The sequence below is a fragment of the Alternaria infectoria genome (assembly GCF_024043175.1).
Source record: "Alternaria infectoria strain BMP 0036 chromosome Unknown scaffold_1, whole genome shotgun sequence".
In the NCBI taxonomy this organism is placed as follows: Eukaryota; Fungi; Ascomycota; class Dothideomycetes; order Pleosporales; family Pleosporaceae; genus Alternaria; species Alternaria infectoria.
In genome coordinates this window covers 1,409,800-1,429,895 of record NW_026250690.1, presented here as the reverse complement: position 1 = coordinate 1,429,895, position 20,096 = coordinate 1,409,800, and the positions used below count along the sequence as shown (strand labels likewise).

The window sequence follows — 20,096 nt, the reverse complement described above, 5'->3', positions numbered from 1 at the left end:
GGCCACAGGATACATTTCCACCAATTCCAAGGTTTCGCGTTGAAGCACGGCGGCTCTTAGAACACGAAAACCTCATTTCACGCTTCCTCTTCGGGACATTACATGGCTGAGGTCTGACGATGGTGACGACCCTTCATTTCCTATCATGCAAGCTGGTCAAGCTAGGTTGAGCCAGTTCACAATCCGGGCAGCGGTAATCTTGCGCTCGCTTCCTCCCGGACGTTTGACCCTGCTGGCTGGTGTTAGCGCACGGCTCAGATTTCCCAGGCCACGCCATCCAGTCCACATGCCTTGAGCCTCGCTCTCAGCCACAGGCACAGATGCCACGAACCTGGCAGCGATGGTGGTCCAGAGCAGAGCTGCACGACAAATTACCGAATGCGTGCTGGATGCTATTCCGCCCAGTGGAGGCATTGTGATCCAATTTGCGGTCATCCGCTGCGGCCTCACGATTGCGACAGCTGAGCGGTTCAGTACGACCAGAATGGTGCCGAAGTATTCGAGCTCGTTTGTCATCCTGTGCAGCAGAACAAAGTGGTCGCACTTGGAGTATATGAACATCAATCTGTTCACTTCCAAGCATACAGGCGTCATGGGATGCTAGAGGCCAGTGTGGCAGTATCCGCGACGCCAACTCTAAACGTCTAGCCTCAGGCCAATATATCATCAAACTACCGTCGCTGAGTTCGAGCTGAACTTGCTTGGCTCGCGAACGGGACGTAAGTAGTTTTGCGGCATATACCAGCGCCACAAGTGGGAACCGCTACCAGATTTTGCATGAGCCGGAGGCCTTCTCCAGGCGCGTCACATGGTGGGACTACAAGAACGCGCACTACCACTTCCAACAACATTGCACTTGCTGACAACCATCCCGTTTCATGCATATCCCTGCAAAGGTCCCCTCCCACCTTCGCGTACTCAACGCCACATATCGCCCGTCCTTGACGTACGGCCTGCCGTTTGCTCGTGCTACTCTCAAGCCATTGCGGCCGTCATCCCCGTTGGTTGGTCCAATTCCAGTCGGCCCTCTTCCCTTCTTGTGCACTATTCCCCACCGTTGCCCATTTTCACTTGCCTCTCTCTAATCTGGACTTGATCGACCACGCCGGCCCACGCGAGCTTTTACGGGGCTTGATCTTCGTTGCATGCAGCGTCGCCTGTTACTCTTCCATTTGGTCTTTGTCGCCCTGCTTTAACGGCGAATCACATCGGGGCTACTGTGCCAGGGACATATTAAGCCTAGACCCTAGGGCAACGGCTACGATCCTATCCCGGGCCATTTGTGGATGGTGGTCCCGGTAAACGTAGTCTGGTGAATAAGTATGTACACTGTTCCTTCTCCTTCCGGACCTACGAATTTTGGCGCCACCCACCGACTCATTTCAATGTTGAATTGCTCCCACGACATCTACCATATCGGCTCCACCTACCTCCATGTTGCTCACACTCTCTAACCCGGTCAAGTCCGATTTCGAATACAAACCTCATGCCTACTCTCCAGCCTTCTCATCCTCTTCGGCTTCTCGTTACTCAAACAGGCACCACCGTGGGCTATCTCCACCTCCAGAGACAGTCAACTCCTCCCACACCATGGGCACACCTCATCGAGGACTCCCTCCTCCCTCGGCGATGACGCTGCCAGATCCCGCACGAGGACCTCCACCAATGTCATCGTCATTGGGCCAGTTACCCCCAGCGCCTTCGCAATGGCAAGGTGCAGAAGATGGGATGAAGAACTGGTTGGCGGCCAAAGCTGAAGAAGAAAGACGTAAGCAAGAGGAGGAAAAGACGAGACAAGAAACTTTACGACTTGAGCAACGCAAGGTCGAGCAGTCCATGCTCCGAGAGTCTATGCAGGGAGGAGTACCACCTCACCTCGTACCTATCATTTTCGCTGGCATCGGCGGAGGGAACCTCGCAAACATCAGTGCCGAATGGATACAGCAGTATACAACTCAGGTTCAAGCTGCCCATCAACAAGCGCAAGTTCAGGCACAGGCACAGGCGCAGGCACAACTTTCCCCGGATCTTCGAAGAGACCCGAGATTGATCGGACAGCAGCAACCAGCAGTGTACCCTGGCCAGCAGCAAGCCACCCAACCCATACTACCTTCGACGTCAGTCCTACCCGGGCAACCATTGCCGCAGCAAATTCAACCTCCTCCGCTTTCCGCAAGTGCGTACAGTGGTGGACAAACATCACCGCACTCACGAGCTGCACAAGCTGGTCTTGGTGGCCCTTCTGCAGCAGCTCCACGCTCATTACCTCAGTCACAGCTTCCCCGATTGACTACGAACGAGATGACGGTACAACAGCCCCCTGCCGCCCCTGCAGGCGTGCAGCAATTACAGCAGACGCAGACACAACAACAAGAGCAATCCTCCCCCTCGATATACTTTCATCACTGGGTACCTCCGTCCTCAGCTTCACAAGAAAAGAGTGCTAGTGGGAACCCGCCAGCTACGCCATCAGGTAAATACAAAACTTCGCCTGTTCACCAGTCACGGCAACGTGCTGCGTCGCATGCGTCTGACCTAGAATACACCAGCTCCCCCAAAAAGCGCAAGGCTCAAGGCCCTCACCCCCCTCCACCGCCGCCTACATCGGCGCCAGGATCATACACATCACCATCCTTCTCGCACATATCGTCGTCATCGACATCGACACCTGGAAGAAGGGGACACGCTCGAAACCGATCAGATGCATCCACGAGAGCGGCGGAAGGCTCCAGTGGCTCCTTGAGCCGACGAGGCACCATCTCGGGGCTTGCGCACGAGACAATTGTGCGGCAAGGCGACATAGCAGAAGAAGCAAGGGACGCAGACGACAAGGTACAGTCCAAATCGGACCATGCATATGCAACACCGCCTCAGCGGAATGAAGCTCGCGGTCAGAGCCAGCAGAACTACGCGCCGGCCTCAACATCTGCTCAACCTGAAACGCCAAATCACGCGACAAGTCAGCAATGGAATCGAGGTTATACGTCATCACCCAAGAGAGAAGCGGGTGACCATTAGATTGGGACGCGATTGCAGCATCGTAATGCACGAATCCGGATTGGCGGCTATTGCGATCGCTATCGGTCCTTCGATAAGCTCACATCTTCTGCAATTCACCCGAGCGAACGCGAAAGCGAGTATGAAGAAGTCGGCACGGCAATCGGGCATCAAGCAAGAAATCTCGCCGCTTGCTGACGAAGGCAAGAGAAGGTGCGATTGCGATTATCTGCAGCAGTTGCAAGCGAAATGAGACACAGAACATCAAGACATCCAGACCTCACATTCCGGCCTTTCCACTTCATCTCAAAATCTTAGTGCACGGCCCCGCAACCCCACCTAAGGAACCCTCTTCCCTCATCTCTTGAAATTGCATCGCAATGTCGTTCGCGGGCTGCATACACACGTCACGCATTCGACCCAGTCTTTTTCCTTTGCTCGCACAGGACGCAGGCCTCGCCCGAGATGACAGCAGAACATGTTGTTGCAATCGCGAAGAACGGACGTTATTTCCGGATCCTGCCGTTGACCCCCTTCGAGGAAGGCTCCGATCTACTGTACAGGCTGCATATCTAGGCCTTTTCCTTTTTTGCAATCGAAGACATGCTGGTTATATCTGGCGTTTTATCGCGGCGCATCGGCACCCAGTCGAGTCTTAGCATGACTTCAACATTTTCCTTTCGTTGGCATGGCCGAAGAGGATACTGCAGCTAGGGTTGCTGCTATCAGACGGCGGCCTGTTCTGCACACGCCGCTTCCCCGCCTCCCGGCTGCATCGTCTATCTTGATCTTGGTGCCTCTGGTCAGCAGCAGCCGCCGCCGCCACCACCGCGTCTTGGTTACTCAGTATGCGCTTGCGAACCCCGCACGTTGCGAAACATGCGACGTTTGGTACTCTGGATGCATCTCGTAACGGCTGCAGTACGGGCATTATTCCCATTCTCGCTGGTCGGTCACTGTCCTGCGCGGCTTACCTTTGCAAGCTTGATTTGGATTGCTATACTTGGTTCGCATCGAGTTCTTTTCTTGGCCACGGCTCTTAACACGCATCGTTAAGCGCCGACTCCACGCCTATTCTTGCCACAGCGGATTGCATAACTTCATACGAACGGCTTGGTCCGAATATTGTATCGCACTCTCGCGTATTATACCCGGTGTTCTCTTCAATATTCGCTTCGGAGTAAGCTTCCTGTTGCAATCCTCTTTAGACTTGTTCTCTTCCCAGTTGGGCACTGGGGGCTCGTGTTAGAATTGACCGGCATTTTGGTCGGGTCTCTCTTGGCAGGTACACTATCGAGTTGGGACCGTTTATGGTATCAGGCATACCACCGGGTATCTTTCGATATTGCGTCAACAACCAGATCGCAGGATTGCGATACGCTACAAACACGCCGTATACGGTGGCCTATCTGTTCGCAGACTACATCACACTTTTTTTTTCCTTTGTCCAGTACCATCATCACGAAATGTTACCTTTGGGTTTCTCTGTTGGCTATCAGAATGTTCACGTATACCCCTGTTTACCCATTTTTAGATGGGCCATTCCTTTCGGCATCTTACTCGGCTTTACATTCGGCATCGCTTGTTAGTTGGCTCCATCGGCAAACTATCGTTCTTTCTATTCTCAGACCTGTACATACTTTTTAGGAGACGGCGATTTTGCATTATGGAGTATCTTCGGTGGCGGAGGAGGGGAACGGGGGAAGCTAGACGGCATGGGTTAGATGGCAAGCGAGCAGGTAGCCTTGCGCTTGCGGCAAGGCCGTTGCATCGGCGTGTTGTTTGTATACAAAAGATCGCCCGTTAGACATGGTGTCGGATGTCCACTGCCCCGTGTTTAGTGCACTTGGCGGGTGATCGCCTACGTCTTTCCCTATCCAGTAGCGAGGCCTACTCCGACCAATATCACCCTGTTTGCATGCACACTATACATCACTCTTGCACCTTGTTCTTTTCTTTTCTCATTATTAGACGCGACTATGTATGCAGGAGTACAAGGGCGGTGAGAGGCGGGCCTTGCAGCGCAGGGTGTTTCACCTTTGGCCTTGCAGTAGTGGCCTGATTGGGATATTTCGAATGTGTTGGTCTTTGCGATGATCGGTCGGAATGTGGAGGCACTCTGGCCACATAAGGTTATGCATACGCGGATGTGCCGATGAAGTTGTGTAACTGTCTGTTTCCTTCTGCTCGCACAGGGCGAGTGGATGTGTTTGCGGAAAGAGAAGCGTCCTTTGCAAACTTTGTTGGCGAATTGGGATATCGGCAGTGGCGGTGTGAGGACTGAGGTTCTGCTGCCAATCGGGTGCCTTTGGTTGAATGTGTAAGTATTGAACATAAGATGCTTTTTTATCATTGACCGGCACTTCAACGCAAGAATTGAGGCCCTACTATAGCTTTGCCGAGACACTCAACTGCTCCATGCTTCAATCATGGTATGCTCTTTACTTAGCAACCTCAATACCTTAGTAAAAGAAAATTGCGCCTTCAACTCATCGTACCTAGGTACGACGTACTACACCATTGAATAAGTTGATCAAACTGTAGTTGAGTGTATGTGAGAGACACAACATCTCTTATGTAATTCGACAGAGAGTCGGATGCGTTATCGTAGTACTGCGGTTGTTGGTGGAGCTGAGCCAACCGATTTCAACTAGGAGATGATTGCTCGCAGTGAGACGGATAGCTCTGATCTGCCAACGACGAAAGACTCGAGATATCACCTTTCCAAGCGATATATTCGTGGAGTAAAGGTGCCGTTTTGCAGCCACGAGAAGGAAATGCTTCTGCGACGGGTTAGCACAAATCAGCCACAGCCTCTGCCCCGCCTCGTGGCGCATGCGAGGACCCCACCTTGATGGTCCGTGGTTCGCCGTCACTGCAGCCTGACGGTTCCGCCCAAGCAAACTCACAACCACTTTGCTGCCTATAACTCTTTGCGCCGTCGCGTCCTCCCACCTACACCTACATTTGCATACTAAGCTCACGAGCTCATCTCCAAGTTCTACATACCGCCGACGCAGCTCCACGAGACTTGCCACAGCTGCATCCGCTACACCGAGACGGCCACTGAATCGCGAATAAGAGGAGAATAGACAAGATGCAGATCAAGTACGTCATGTCAACTATGGAATATGGCTGGAAGAAGCAGTAGGATGGCAAATTGCTAACACTTGGACAGAGTACGAACCCTCACCGGCAAGGAGATCGAGCTCGATATCGAGGCAGACTACAAGGTACGCCTACCCAAATCTGTCGCCGCATACCCAAACTAGATCGGCTCCAAACGGCCTCAAGAATCAAGAGCGATGTATAGTGAATTTATAGGGCGAGAAGCTGACGGCACGTAGGTCTCGAGGATAAAGGAGCGCGTCGAGGAGAAGGAGGGCATCCCGCCAGCGCAACAACGTCTTATCTACGGAGGAAAGCAGATGTATGTCTTTTTTCTCCCTCACACACTTACTACCATATCCACATATTCCCCAGGTTCTTGTTCGCGTACATGACGCACCTTATATCAAGCTAACATGAACCTTTCCAGGAACGACGAGAAGACCGCACAGGACTACCAACTCGAGGGCGGTGCCACACTGCATTTGGTACTTGCTCTTCGTGGTGGAATCTAGCTTCCTCATTTCCCGAACCCACCCTACCTTCGCTCGCACCTACCGACACGTACCCTATGACATACCCTGGGGCAGGCGTGCGCTAACTTTCCTGTCGCACGTTTTCGGCCATCAGCTCACGGAAGCGCGCGTAGCACCATGGGGGTATCTGAATATCAGCGGGATGACTGAGGAGAACGGATACTTGGTGCCTAGGTGCTGGAGTTTGTAGGGAGGTTGCTTGACACGCGGCGAAGATACTGGGCATATGACTTGGGCTAGGATATCGGAAGACTTGCATCTAGTAGTAATGCGGAATCATTTCCTTGCACAATAACGCGATACATCATGCCTTCTTCGAGCAATCTTTTATCTCTTCAGCAGAATTGCAGAGTGCGCACCCATCTCGACTAGTCCGCTATTACGCCTTGCGCCCCGGAATGTACATGAATGGTTGATACCATGCTTTCGACGGAGAGACCCTCAAAGTTCTGATGCTACTCCAAGACAGATCTGCTATCTACTCAAAATTACGCGATGCACCTACCCTCACACAACGTCAATCTGAAGGGCCGATCTCATGGAGTGTACCGTGACTCTAGAATCCGTAGAAGCCGTCGTGTGGATTGCGGACAAACGCTCTTGTTATCTGTAAGGCGTAACCGGCGTAACTGCATGTAGATTACCCCGCAGGAACACCGCCTGTAACAGCTGAGTACAAACGCGCGTTCGTCACAAAAGAGCGCTTCTATCTCCCGTATGAAGACCGCCTTGTGACCTAGATCCAGGTACCTACTCAGAAGACACTTTAAAGCTCGTTTACCTCCGTCATCCATAGTTCTGGTTCTTGAAGCTATTCATACCTTACCACAAGCTCTACTGTGCGTGCAATCGTAGATTAAGAAGCTGACCTACTGTTCTTTGAAATAGAGGAGCCAAGAATAAGACGGAGCAAGATGGCGCCTCTCGACGACACCACCCCAGACAACCGTTTCGACAGCTTCAATGTTTTCAAGACGTCATACAAGCAGGTTGACTACCACAACATCGCGGTCGGCATCCTGGTGCCAAAAGACGTGAAGCCAGGCAAATGTCCAGTCATGGTCAAATTCCACGGCGGTGGTCTGGTATGTTGGTTACGCTTCTTCGATACAGATACTCATTAGGTGTGAGGAACAATGACGACAAAGACCTAACATTCCATCGCAGGTTGCAGGAGACTGCCTCTACGCCGACTGGATAGGCGCCTTCTTCGTCCCCTGGATCCACCGCACCAACGCCATCGTCGTGCTGCCCAACTACCGCCTCATCCCCGAACACAACGGCGCCGACATTCTCGAAGATCTTAGCGACTTCTGGAAGTGGTTCAACGCAGGCGCCGTCGATGAATTCCTCAAATCTCAGCCGACGATCAAGGACAGTGGCATTAGTCTAGATTACGGCAAGACCCTGGTAACTGGCGACTCAGCAGGCGGCTACATGGCCTTGATGTCTGCTCTCACACAGCCCAAAGACAGCATCAAAGCGGTCTTCGCGCAGTATCCCATGACGAACTATCTGCGTTGCGAAAAGGTCGATGAGTTCTTTGGTCAGCCTTCTCCACCTGAATCTCTTATCGCCAAGCATCTCGCGGCCGTCAAGCCAGGTACTATCGTTACTTCGGGTGTTCAACCGGAGAGAATGGGATTGAGCTATGCTTTAGCCGCCTACGGACATTACCTCACGTACTTCGGGTCTGACGAGAAGATGTGGCCGGTTGGGCTGGTGGAGGAGAAGGTGTGGTTGCCGCCGACGTGGATTGTGCATGGTGACGCCGATGGGGCGGTTAGTGTGGAGGATAGCAAGAAGTTTGTGGAGAAGTGTGAGAAATTGGGTGAGGGTGTTGAGGTGAGGCTGGAGGTTAGGCCTGGCAAGGATCATGGCTTTGATATTGCGACCAAGGAAGATGAGGAAGCGTGGCTCAAAGAGGGGTTGGCGTGGGTGGATGGGAAGTGGTTGCGCTCATGATCAATCCTCGGCACATGAACCTCACCTTTGTAGTCACTAAGGAATCGATATAGCAAGGGAAGTCATTGATGCAGCATGTTCTACAGCACTAATTCAGATGAGGGTGAACCGGATGATGTGTGCGCTACCCAGGTACAAAGTACAGCCTGCAGGTGCCGCTAGTAACACGATGCGGCACAGCAAACAAAGTCATCACGCGGATCGCATCGTTCACAGGGTACATCAGACAAGAATACCGCGAGAACAATTCTTTTTGCACACTCCTGGTTATCTTGAGATTCATCTCAACTCTGGTATTGCGTCGATTTGGCCAGCCTTGGAAAGTACTTCGGTAGCGGGGATGACGTCGTATGCCCCGTGCGCAACCTGTCAGGGCCTCCTGATAAGACCCCACGAATCCATTCTTAACAAGACTCCGGCTCATCACACTTACTACACACTGGTCGCCACATCCAAGGGATGTCCTCTCTGCTTCTGGCTCTTGAAATGGCTCGAAACTTTTAGCAACGGGTCCAATGCGGAAGTTGCTGAAACAGGCCACGTGCTCGCAACCCTACATATTGGGGAATACGAGGAGGAAGAACGCGAATTTGATCAGACGAAACCCGCGCACTCCGCTACGCTAAGAATCGACGCTGAGCTATGTCCAAACCAGTCAAACAAATCTATGGCGTCGTTCGTTTTAGTCCTACGAGCCCTCGTCAAAGGTTCAAACGGTTACGAGGCTGTGATAAAGTACGCAAACGATCTTTTCGGCAGGGTACGTATACCCACCAGCGCAAAGCAAGTAGCAACAACCACGCGCGATCCATCATGTTGGATGCAAGTAAGACTTTGGCTGCGCGAATGTTTGGAGAACCACACGTTGTGTCGTCGTCGTCTCGTCCTCCCGGGATGTGAATCCACGGCATGTTTCAACCCGACTCGTCTAATCGACATTCGAAATGCCGACGCCCAATTCCTCGTCGATACTAAGGACTGGCAATCTGCTGAGCCGATTCGATACGTTACACTCAGTCATCGATGGGCAGCATACGAGATGCCCAAGCTGACACGTTCTAATATCGCGCAGCTAATGACGAGCATCGATGTGAACACGCTCCCTCGGGTCTTCAGAGACGCAATAGAGATATCGCGCTCGTTGGAAGTACCATACATTTGGATTGATGCATTGTGTATCATTCAAAATGACGCGGAGGATTGGGACAAAGAAGCAGCTTTGATGGGCCAGGTTTACAGCAACGCATTCTGTAATCTAGGAGCTTCCGCGGCTGCTGAGAAAGCAGCGGGTTTGTATCTTGACCGAGACACTCGGCATGTATCCCTATGCCGGCTTCGGGCCCAGCGCATAGAGTTCAATCGGACATACGGATCGTACCTGGAGCAAAATTCTAACATGTCGGCTCGCGTCCTGTTGAGCCGTGGTTGGGTAGTTCAGGAGCGTCTCCTAAGCCCCCGGTCGATCTATTACGGTGACAAGCTTCACTGGGAGTGCTCCGAACTTAACGCATGCGAAACATTCCCATACGGCGGACCGATCCCGTTTGGTTACAACTCATGGGGCAAAGATGGCTTCCCGTTCCGTGCCGCAAATCTTCTGTACGACGACATGAGATACGAAAAACTTGGTATCTACCCTCCTCAGAAGTGCTCACGCGATGTTTTTCGAATACGAGAAGTATATAGGAAATGGCTTTGCGTCGTGGAGTACTTCTCGAAATGCCAGCTCACGTACGAACAAGATCGCTTTCCTGCACTCATCGGACTTGCGAAGTACTGGCAAGTCATTACCAAGGATGAATATGTGGCTGGAATATGGAGACACGACCTTATGTACGGTCTTCTGTGGTACCAGAAGAATCCTACTCATGAGGAACCTCAGCCAAAGGACTATCGTGGTAAGTCTATCTAAGTATTCAATATAGGACGCCCATACTAATCTTTATCGAGCCCCTTCTTGGTCCTGGGCATCGGTCAATTCCGCAGTGGATTTCCCACTCGCTCATGTGGGCGGCATCCCGATTTGGGAGGAGGAAGATATCTGGGCAGCGAAGATCGTGGAAATAGTCGCACAGCCGAGCGGCACAGATCCGATGGGAAGATTGTCAAATGCTAAACTCCGGGTCTCAGCGCCCATACGACGACTAAAGCAACCTTTGGACCTCTCCAAAGATACCGAAGAGCCATTACATCTCCATTACCTGGACGAATGCGCATACAGGAACGGATATTCCGCAAACCGAACAGTCTTATTACTGCTCACATATAGAGTCGAGCCTCTCTATGGGACCCATGAGATTATAAGGCTGTCGGGTCTCATTGTTGAACGCGTCGCTGGTAAGAAGATCTTCAAACGAATTGGGATGTTTGATCACGGATGGTTTCAGCATCGTCTCCCTAACGGCGAGTGGCCTCTGTTTATTGACTGGGACCCTCTTCGCGAGAAGAAAACCACGCTGACCATTATGTGAGTGGTCGTGCTTCTTTCGCGTAACGTAAAATACATATACATCTGCAGTACGCGCGTCACATGTTTCGTATCAAAGCAGCGCCGTGGTGCTTTCAGCAAGCTCGATTTCAACCATTTCATTCCCCATATGACCACATAATATGTACATGCAAACAGAAGAGAGTTCGAGCTATCTTCTTGACGGCCTGCAATTTTCGCAACGTCCGTGCTTGCATACACGACATGGCATATTCCCTCTGATATGTCCTGCTTCGCATTGACAGCATTTATATGTGGTGTTGGCTTCGCTCCTGCTTTGTGTTTCCTTGGCTTGGTTTGAATGCACGTCTTCTGCGGGAGGATTTTGGCTATTAGAAGCCATTCGGTCGTCTGCGAAGTAAGAGTAGTTACACTGCTAGCAGCGTGGAGAGGTGCGCTTAGATGTGGTGAGGGTGAAGGAGATTCCCGATTTGTACTAGATTTCCCACGCTCTTTGATATAATAGCGATGGCCAGGCTTGGATAGCTGATTAAATGGCACGGTAGATAGCGATGGTATGCTTGGTTTTGGATGGTACGGTAGGTAAATAGAGATGGTATATCGAACTTGTGGTACGCGTAGTGGAGTATAGAGACCACCGTTGAGCGCGGAGAAAAGATTCTTATAAGCCTACATCGTCTTCACAGGAGTCAATCTTCAATGAGTCGAAGTATTGACATGACTACAACGTCGGTCACAGTCGACGTTCTTGAATGAGTCGAGGTACTGTGATGACTACAATGCAAACACAGAAGTCAGTCTTCAAGACGTAGACGCGTTGTCGGCATCACAGTCACCTATCACTCACATGATATTACTCACAGAATCCATTGAATATCTCCCCGCTTCACCATGCAATCGCCTATATCACTCACTTCTTCTTCGAGCCCCTCCCGCCCCTCGCGCTCTTCTTCTTCCCCTTCGCGATATCGGCACCGCGGCGGCCACCAGCAATCATGACCCGCACCTTACTAACCGGCACAACACCTACGACTTCGGTCTCTTTCCAGCCTCTTATCATCTCGATCTCCTTGGGCCAGATACGCTCGACATCCTGGCTGGTCTTGTCCAGCGCCTTGGCATCTTTCCCGGCGTGATCCCAGATGGCAAGAACCTCTTTCACTGCTTTACCGCGTTTGGTAGAGCCCGGTTGGATCTTGGCTTTGTACTTGTAGGTGGAGAGGGCCGACCAGGGTGCGCATACGGGGATGGCGGTGAGGAGTTCGTCGTTGGGTAGGGGGCGGCCTGTGAACGCGTCGAGATTCTGCAGGTTTGTCTTTAGGACTTCATCGCCTTCGTCGTCGTCTTCCGCGTTCTCGAGAGCGCGCAGGCGGGCCTCTTCGGCTGCTTTGCCTGCAGCTTGGGCACGGAGATGCTGGTCTCGACGCCGTTGCTTGTCAGCTTGTGCTTGCTCTTCCTTCTGGCGCTTCTCTTGAGCAGCCGCTTCGGCAGCCTGTTGCCCGGATTTGGAACCCAGTAGGCGCATTGCTAATTCACGGTCTTCTTCATCTTGGGCGGCGTACTTTGCGGCCTGCTTCTTCGCTTTCGCGCGCTTGCCTCGAGGTAGTGGGGCGTTCTTTGGCTTGTTGTTTTGCGTCGTCACTGTGCCGGGTGCTTTAGGCGGACTCTTTGCGCTACCGTCTTCTGCCGATGAGTTGTCGTCTTCATCAGCATCATCAGCTGCAGGCTTTGCGTCAGATGGGACCTGAGGCAAGTCTTGTAGTTGGCCCTTCCTTGCAAGGCGACGTTCCCTTGCAGACAACTGTCGCTTCCCAGTGGACTTTGGCGCCCGCTCAGTATCTGCTACAGAGCCTGCGTCTTCTTGAGGCTCTTCGTTCAGAGCGGAACCACTTCTACCACCAGACATGGCATACTCGTCATCATCCTTAGCAGCTATCGGCTCATCTTCATCATCGGAGTCGTCCTTAGCGTCTGCTGTTCTGGACTGGAGAGGATTGCTCCTTGGTGCCGCAGCCTCAGATTCGGCGTCGCTCTCTTCAGTCTGCTCCATCTTGGCATCGGGGAAGTCTTCTTCGGAATCTGAATCAATCTTGGCGTCTGGGAAGTCCTCATCGTCATCACTGTTGTCGGTCTTTGACGCCTCTGCTGTCTTCGATTCGTCTGCGGGTTCATTGTCCATCTCCGCGGCAGACACCGCAGTGTCTTGCAAACGATGCTTGTGGTGATTGGCCTTACTTGAATCGCTAATCTCAAACATAACAGCAAGACCAACGACCAGCTGAGCAGGTGGTAGGAATTCCTTCTTGCCCTTGACATTGAACATGCCAGCCGGAAGAAACTCCCCGGTCTGGCCCGTTTTGCTGACTTGATCGCTGCGAACCCACCAAGCTGACATTACTGCCTTTGAATCCCATGCCTCAGATGAACAGATACAGAGGTTGCCTGCTTGCGAGAGTGTCGATGGAGGAATAGGAGCATCAGGCGTATCGGGCTTGTTTTTGATGATCATCGGCATCGCTCCCTTCATGTCGGCATGAACATATACGTCTCCCTTCCGTAGAAAGCGTCGGTAGATAATCTCGTTCTGCTGAGCATCTTTACCTCCGAGGACCAGATAGCCATCAGAGGAAATGAAGTATATGAACTTCTCAAACCATTGCTGCTTGCGCACTGGTCGCAACACCTCCTTCTCTTGCTTCAAGCCCTTCTTCAGGTCCTCGTTTACCTTCTTTTCGTGGCTCTTCAACGCCTTGGTGGATGCTTGCAGTGTGCGGTCTTCTTTGTCAGCGGCTGTCTTCTTCTGATCAAAGTACTCGGTTGAGTTCGCCCAAGCGGTCAAAGCGAGGTCGATGTCGATAGCCAATTGTGGCCGCGCGGATACGGCTGGGGTGGGGGCTTTCTTCTTAGGGGCCTCGTCTTCATCGTCGGTGTCTTCGCTGACAGAACTTGTCTCATTGCCCTCATCTTCTTCGTCTCCTCCCTCTTCCCAGTTGGTCTCATCTAGCAGTAGCGTGACCGTGTTCTCATGCAGCTTTAGTGGTAGCTTGATGAGCTGTGCGACTGCATTTCCAGAGTTCTGTTCACGCTCGATCAAACGCGCGATATCAACCCAGTCCATACCTTGTCTGATCAACCCATTGACGGCTTCGGTAGCTTCTGTGACGCGATGTACATTTGCCAAAATCGCTTCTGCTTTGCGGAAGTTGAGGTTTTGCACTTGCTGCAATCCACCTATTCGGTCTTCATGTTCCTTGCGCGCCTTTTCTAGCTTCTTCTTGGCCTGCTGTTCGCGCTCGGTCAACTTTGACTCCAGCTTCTGTCCTTCTATCGAGGAAAAGAACTCATCCACCGCTTTGTTGAATCCGTCAAATTCTAGGAAGGTATAGTCCGAGTTCTCGAATTGCGCTGGGCGGAAAGGATGGAAGTCGTCATAGAGGACTCTCGATTTCTCGGAGGCTTCGTCATCGGCCGGAGGTGCGGAGGGGTTTGGCTTGGCGAGGATGAAGCCCTTGATCTGGTCTGGTGTCGTGATCTCGTCCGTGATCTTTCTTGCGTTCTGGAGCACCACGACAAGCTTTTCCAAAAGAGTGTCGTCAGCGAGTACTTCCTCAGGCTTGAGAGTCGAATCGAAGTTCGCGATGTGCAGCGCATGGTCTACCAGCAGAGGCGGGCATTCTGTGATGGAGACAGCCAGTGCCTTCCTTAACGAATCCTTTCCTGCCTTCTTCGCCTTCTTGCCTGTCGCCGCAGGCTGGTCTTGTTGTTTATCGACCGCCTTCTGCAGCCCTTGACGCACTCGATCCTTGGTAAGCTCCGGGGCGCCACCATAGTTCTGTCGCAGGGTAAGGTTGTACTTCAGACCAACCCTAAGCCTCTCGTGTTCCTCGCCCTCGTCTACATTGCGTAGTAGAGACAAGACATTCAGATCCGCGTCGGTCAAAACAATGTTGCCGCCAGCGTAGAACTCCAAGTACAGTCTGTATAATCCATCGGAGAATTGAAACTCGAGGATGCGGTCGGTGCCGATCTGGGTGATGGATGTGATTCGCCTAGTCTTCAGGTATTTGCGCAGCTTTGCGACAAAGGCAGAAGGCGCAGCGGCTGTGGTTCGCGCATATTCGGTAAGGTGGCAGCGGAAGCCGGAATCGATGAGGAGCTGTTCACGGTGGTCGGGCTTGTGGAACTTGATGAGAAAGATTCGCTGTGTATATCAGCACATGACTCCAGGGGGTGTTGTATCAGGCAGTCCAAGCATACCGAGCTCAAGTCATAGACATTCGTGACTCGCAGTGAGGTGAGTTTTGCGGAGAGCTCGTGGGCTATGACCTATTCACTGTTAGCGGGATGATTGCATTGGAAAACTGTGAAGTGCTCACCTTGACGTCTAAGCTGGAAAACCTCTGCTTCATGGTTGTGTTGTGTGAAGAGTCTGTGGTTAGTGGGGTCGGCGATTGATGGTGGGCTGCGGCGATGACGAAGGTGTGCGAGTAGCGCGTTTGCAAGGGTCATGGGAAAATGGAAATGGTTCCTGGCCCGGACGCTTACTAACAACCCTCTTCACGTTTGCTTAGTAGAACTCACACTCTGTCCGAGGCGTCAGTAGAAGCTGAATACATTCATCGGATCTTTATCTGTGCGCTGCGCTACCTACTCTACGTGCGCCACGGTCCGGGCCATACCAGTCACAATGCCACACGCATTTTATCCCAAACTCCGACAACGCCATGCCCAGCAAACAGAATGTGCCTAAAGGCCTTGCCGTATCCTCTCAGCCAGCTGTCGCTTACCAAACTCCCAAGCGTTCAAGAAACCTTGTTCCGAGAGGTCGATGTTCTTCATCGAGGTCATGTCTTGCGCCGGGGGCTTGCTGACACGCGAGGCAACAATGACGGGGTCGGTTTCGAGGATGATGCCGTCGTCCACTAGCTCGTCTACGGCGAGGGACTATGAAGGTTAGTTGAAGCAAAACATGGGAGTCGTGGCTGCTGTTACGTACCACGAGGTCATAGTTCTCGATCACGGTGCGCTTGTCGACCGAGTTCCTGCAACGTGTTAGGTGAGTCCATCAGACAGTTCAAGTTAGACCTACTTCAGGAGGATGTTGAGAGAGTCTCTTAACGCGAGAACGACGCTGGACATGTTAGCTCCAGCCCAGCACTCCGCCGTGCCACGACCTTACCTGTATAGCAAGACTTCGTTCTCGTCCGCGCTCCCAACAACGTAAAGCATGACGTCCGACTCCATCTTGAAGACAATGACCTTGCCGTCATATAATATAATGTCCGTCGTCTGCTTGGCCGTCTTCTCTGTGCAACGTGTCAGACGAACAGGCCGGGAGCTTTACAACCACGTGATGTACCCACCCAGCAGTCCCTTCTCAAACGCCTTCTGGTCCTTCACTGTCTTGTACGCGATCTGGCCGGGGTAGTCATTCTGGTGGCCGGCTGGCGGGTGCGGGTTCGAGTAGTACTTGGTGAGGATGCGGGAGCCGTCGTCGATGGCGAGGACCAGGATCGCCTGGACGCTGAAAAGAGAAAGCGGGCGCGACATGGCGGAGGAGGTGCGGATTGGATCGAGTAGGCGTCAATGGGTCGGCGCTGTTGGGGACGCGGTGGGGGGTTTTGGGAGACAGCACAGGTGTCTGCTTGCGGAGAAGCGGCCAATCACGGAGGTCGTGGGCCTGGGCCTAGCGCGTCGTCTGAACTTTTGAGAGGATGCGACCGACGACCGCAGCGGGCGCATCCCAACCATTGAAGCCACCATACCGCAACTATGCACAGACTATCGCGCACTTCGCTCGCGTCTCTCGTGTGTCCATCAGCGCCATTCCTTGCGCCTCGTCTTCTCCGCACTGCTGTACCCGCTGCAGCGGCATCAGTACAGTGCCCGCCATGCCCACACTTGCAGAGGGCGACGTATGCGACCGCGAAGACAACGAAGACGGCAAAGAAGAAGAAAAGCCTAATCAGGAAAATTGATCACAAACAAGGGAAGCTGGGGACCAGACCCCCCGCTCTATCTGAGGAAGAACAAGAGGTAAGACTCGTCACAACCTCCGGAGGCTGCGCTCACAACACCAGCAACTCCGCCTAGTCAGGAAATTCCGACAGGCCTGCGACCTCCGAGATGTCCAGCATGTCATGGACTGCTACCCCACACTGCTCGCAGCAGGCCTCTTCACTGCCTACGATACTCGGCGCATCACCCAAGTCCTGCACGTTCGCCTGCGAAACGAAAACACTCCGGCCAAGCGAGACGAAATCTTCCCATTCGTCCAGCAGGTAGTGAGCGATCTACGCAGAGGAAAGCTCGAGCCCCATCCCTACGCCTACGTCCACCTGTTCGGCATCTACAAGGACTGCAAGCGCTTCGGTGAGGGGTATGCCCTCTGGCAGTGGCTCGTCGAACAGAACGAGCAGCACGTGTCGCAGGCTGCTTATGGTGCAGCGATTGAGCTCATGGCATATGGACGACTTATGAGCCTGCCAGACATGGAGAATCTCTACTCCGAAGGACTGAAACGCTTCCCTGGCACCTTCGCCGAGTACCATCTCTCTCCCGACGCCATCGTCCCCGACCGAACCCGACTTACTACAATCTCTGGCATTCCTACCATTCTCCTCCAAGGTATACTCACGGCACGTATGCTGGCGCGTGATTGGAAGAATGCCTATCTGGCCTTGGACACTGCACTGCGCATATACCCTACACAAACCCCGCCACGCTACTTCGAACTGTTCATGACAGAGAGGCCCATATCCGAGGGCTACACAGCCTTCATGATAGCTTGCCGAGCTGGCATCGCCATGAGGCCGACACATGTTACCGCCCTCATCACAAAGCTGCGAGCTGCGATGAAAGCCTCGCAATCCATGGCCGATCGACTCATGCTACTTCGCGCCATCGCAAATGCAATATATGGGCACCTAGAAGCCGGAGGAAATATTGAAAGTATCCACGTGGGTTCTCTTTTCCGCGCCTTCGAACAGATCCTGCCAGAACCCATCCCGGGCGAAGACTACACTGGAGAAGCTGCGAAGATGCGTGACACCCTTGTTGCCACAGCGCATCAGATGCTGTCTGAGCTGATACAAGCTGGCATGCCACCCAGCCTTCAGCCATTCGAGGCTCTAATTTCCATCTCGGGCAAACTGCGTGTCCCAAGTTTACTTGAAACTACTCTTCAAGACATGGCAGCGGCTGGTCTCAGATTTGGACTGATTGGAAAAAGAACAGTCTTGACGACGGCTGGCTTGCTCCAAGACAAGAATATGGTCAAGGAGTACTGGTCGAACATTGTGTTGACAGCCGAAGCGGACAGTGCACAGATCTCGTTTGAGGACTGGATTACCTTCACCAAAGCTTGCAGAAGAGCTGGCCTCGGCGACTTCTTCCGAAGCCAGATCTTGAAGTTGCCGTATGCCATCAGCGACAGCACCGAGCGCTATCTCATCCAGCAGATCGAGATGCCCGAGACTCCATCAGCACTCCACGAAGTATACCAATACATGAGCATGAAAGATCTAACTGCAGAGCTGGACGCACTGAGGGTTCAGATGAAGAATATCGAAGCTGTCGTCATGTCCGGTCAACCACTCGATCTCCGCAACTCCCCATTGTACATGCATTTGGATCCCGAACATCCTTCTCTAAGCAATACGGAGGATCTGCGGGCAGTATACGACGAGTTCACCCTTGACCCGCACCAGCCACCTCTACCGCCACCCGCAGCCGATTCACCAGAGCAGCTCCCAACGAGCACCACCGGCATACCTCTAGATGAACTCCGATTCCAGAACTGGGTCAGCATCCACGAGATGATGGACTCTGCCTCAGACTACGAATCCGACCTTAAATACGCCGTCGACTCCGCCATTAAAGCTGGAACCCCACTGCAAGGTACCCCGGAACTCCTCCGTCTACGCAAAGACCCCGGTCCAAAGCGCTCCCAAGCTGGGCTGAGTCTGAAAATCAAAGAGCTGAGAGCGAGCCGCCCGGAAGATGTGAGTATCTTTAGACGAGTTGCATCAGAGACTCCCGAAGGTGTTACTATCTCTAAGCACTTTGCCAAGAATGAGGAGCCCATTGTAGCGGGTGAGAAGGGGGCGCCGAGGATTAGGAAGTATGCTGGGCTTCAGTCGAATCATGATGCTCCTTCCAACTTCCTACGGAGGGCGAAACGCAAGGACGACAATAGTATTGAGGCAGTAGAGGATGCACTTACGGCTGAGATGGCACAGACTTCGCCGCGAGACAATTGATGTCGGGCTCTGAGAGCCGAGTAGTTACCTGGGGCTCAGAGTATGGACTTCGCGTTCATCTATGTATAAAATCCGATGTACAGATACCGAGCAAGACTGTTGCAACCTTTTGAACTTCTAAGATGAGACGATTAGTCCCTTCGCTCTTATACTCATCCACGATTTAGCATTCCAACACGCCGAGTAAAGCGCCGAATGACTTCACACCCACATTGCCCTTCGTTTCACCATGCCGTCCATCCATCCCCCACCCCACGAATGATCCACCCACCTATAGGTTTCTATACACACAATATCACCAACGTTCACAAAACCCTGTCATCTTACCTCTCCTACATCCTTCATCCAACACCCAACGCCCACGCCCAGAATCTCAGGTAAGCTCATCTCACCTCACTCACGTTTCCCGCGAAACGTTCGCCTCGGGCCAGGCACGGGACATGGCCCGAGCAAAACACCAACTGACCGTGCGATTGGTAGTAAGCAGTTTGCCTCAAGTACAAGTACCGCTACGGCTGACTGGGCTCTACCTTGTGAGTCACGGGTGCTGACGAGACGGTGTTGGATGGGTGATGACGTTGGAGTGGGATGGAGGATTTAGAAATGGATTTAGGTTAGATCTGGTGTAAGATCCAGGGAATATAGTGTGGCGGTAGTTGGGGTACTTGGTTTATAGGGTGTGGAGGTAGTCCGCGTAGTGTGGGGGTAGTGCGAGGTTATGATGTGGGGTAGTAGGGTGTTATGATGTCCATTGTAAGGTGATATGACCAGAATGATGTT

At 52.7% G+C, this 20,096-nt stretch overlaps 5 protein-coding genes across 5 annotated transcripts; 3 read left to right on the top strand and 2 right to left on the bottom strand.

Annotated features, from left to right (window-relative positions):
• Window positions 1-1,434: 1,434 nt before the first annotated feature.
• Window positions 1,435-3,018, top strand: J4E92_000503 (uncharacterized protein; the record flags this gene model as incomplete). The annotated part of the gene is made up of 1 exon (XM_051491919.1): window positions 1,435-3,018. One exon carries the CDS (start codon window positions 1,435-1,437, stop codon window positions 3,016-3,018), a length of 1,584 nt encoding a protein of 527 aa, XP_051357431.1.
• Window positions 3,019-7,555: 4,537 nt separating this feature from the next.
• On the top strand, window positions 7,556-8,606 carry J4E92_000502 (uncharacterized protein; the record flags this gene model as incomplete). Its single annotated transcript, XM_051491918.1, has 2 exons — window positions 7,556-7,726; window positions 7,809-8,606. 2 exons carry the CDS (start codon window positions 7,556-7,558, stop codon window positions 8,604-8,606), a joined length of 969 nt encoding a protein of 322 aa, XP_051357430.1.
• Window positions 8,607-11,965: 3,359 nt separating this feature from the next.
• On the bottom strand, window positions 11,966-15,464 carry J4E92_000501 (uncharacterized protein; the record flags this gene model as incomplete). The annotated part of the gene is made up of 3 exons (XM_051491917.1): window positions 11,966-15,256; window positions 15,313-15,381; window positions 15,432-15,464. The coding sequence occupies 3 exons, from the start codon at window positions 15,462-15,464 to the stop codon at window positions 11,966-11,968; spliced, it is 3,393 nt and encodes a 1,130-aa protein (XP_051357429.1).
• Window positions 15,465-15,801: 337 nt separating this feature from the next.
• J4E92_000500 (uncharacterized protein) lies at window positions 15,802-16,605 on the bottom strand (the record flags this gene model as incomplete). Its single annotated transcript, XM_051491916.1, has 5 exons — window positions 15,802-15,999; window positions 16,052-16,097; window positions 16,145-16,186; window positions 16,235-16,361; window positions 16,419-16,605. The coding sequence occupies 5 exons, from the start codon at window positions 16,603-16,605 to the stop codon at window positions 15,802-15,804; spliced, it is 600 nt and encodes a 199-aa protein (XP_051357428.1).
• Window positions 16,606-17,195: 590 nt separating this feature from the next.
• On the top strand, window positions 17,196-19,316 carry J4E92_000499 (uncharacterized protein; the record flags this gene model as incomplete). Its single annotated transcript, XM_051491915.1, has 1 exon — window positions 17,196-19,316. The coding sequence occupies one exon, from the start codon at window positions 17,196-17,198 to the stop codon at window positions 19,314-19,316; it is 2,121 nt and encodes a 706-aa protein (XP_051357427.1).
• Between the last annotated feature and the right edge of the window lie 780 nt (window positions 19,317-20,096).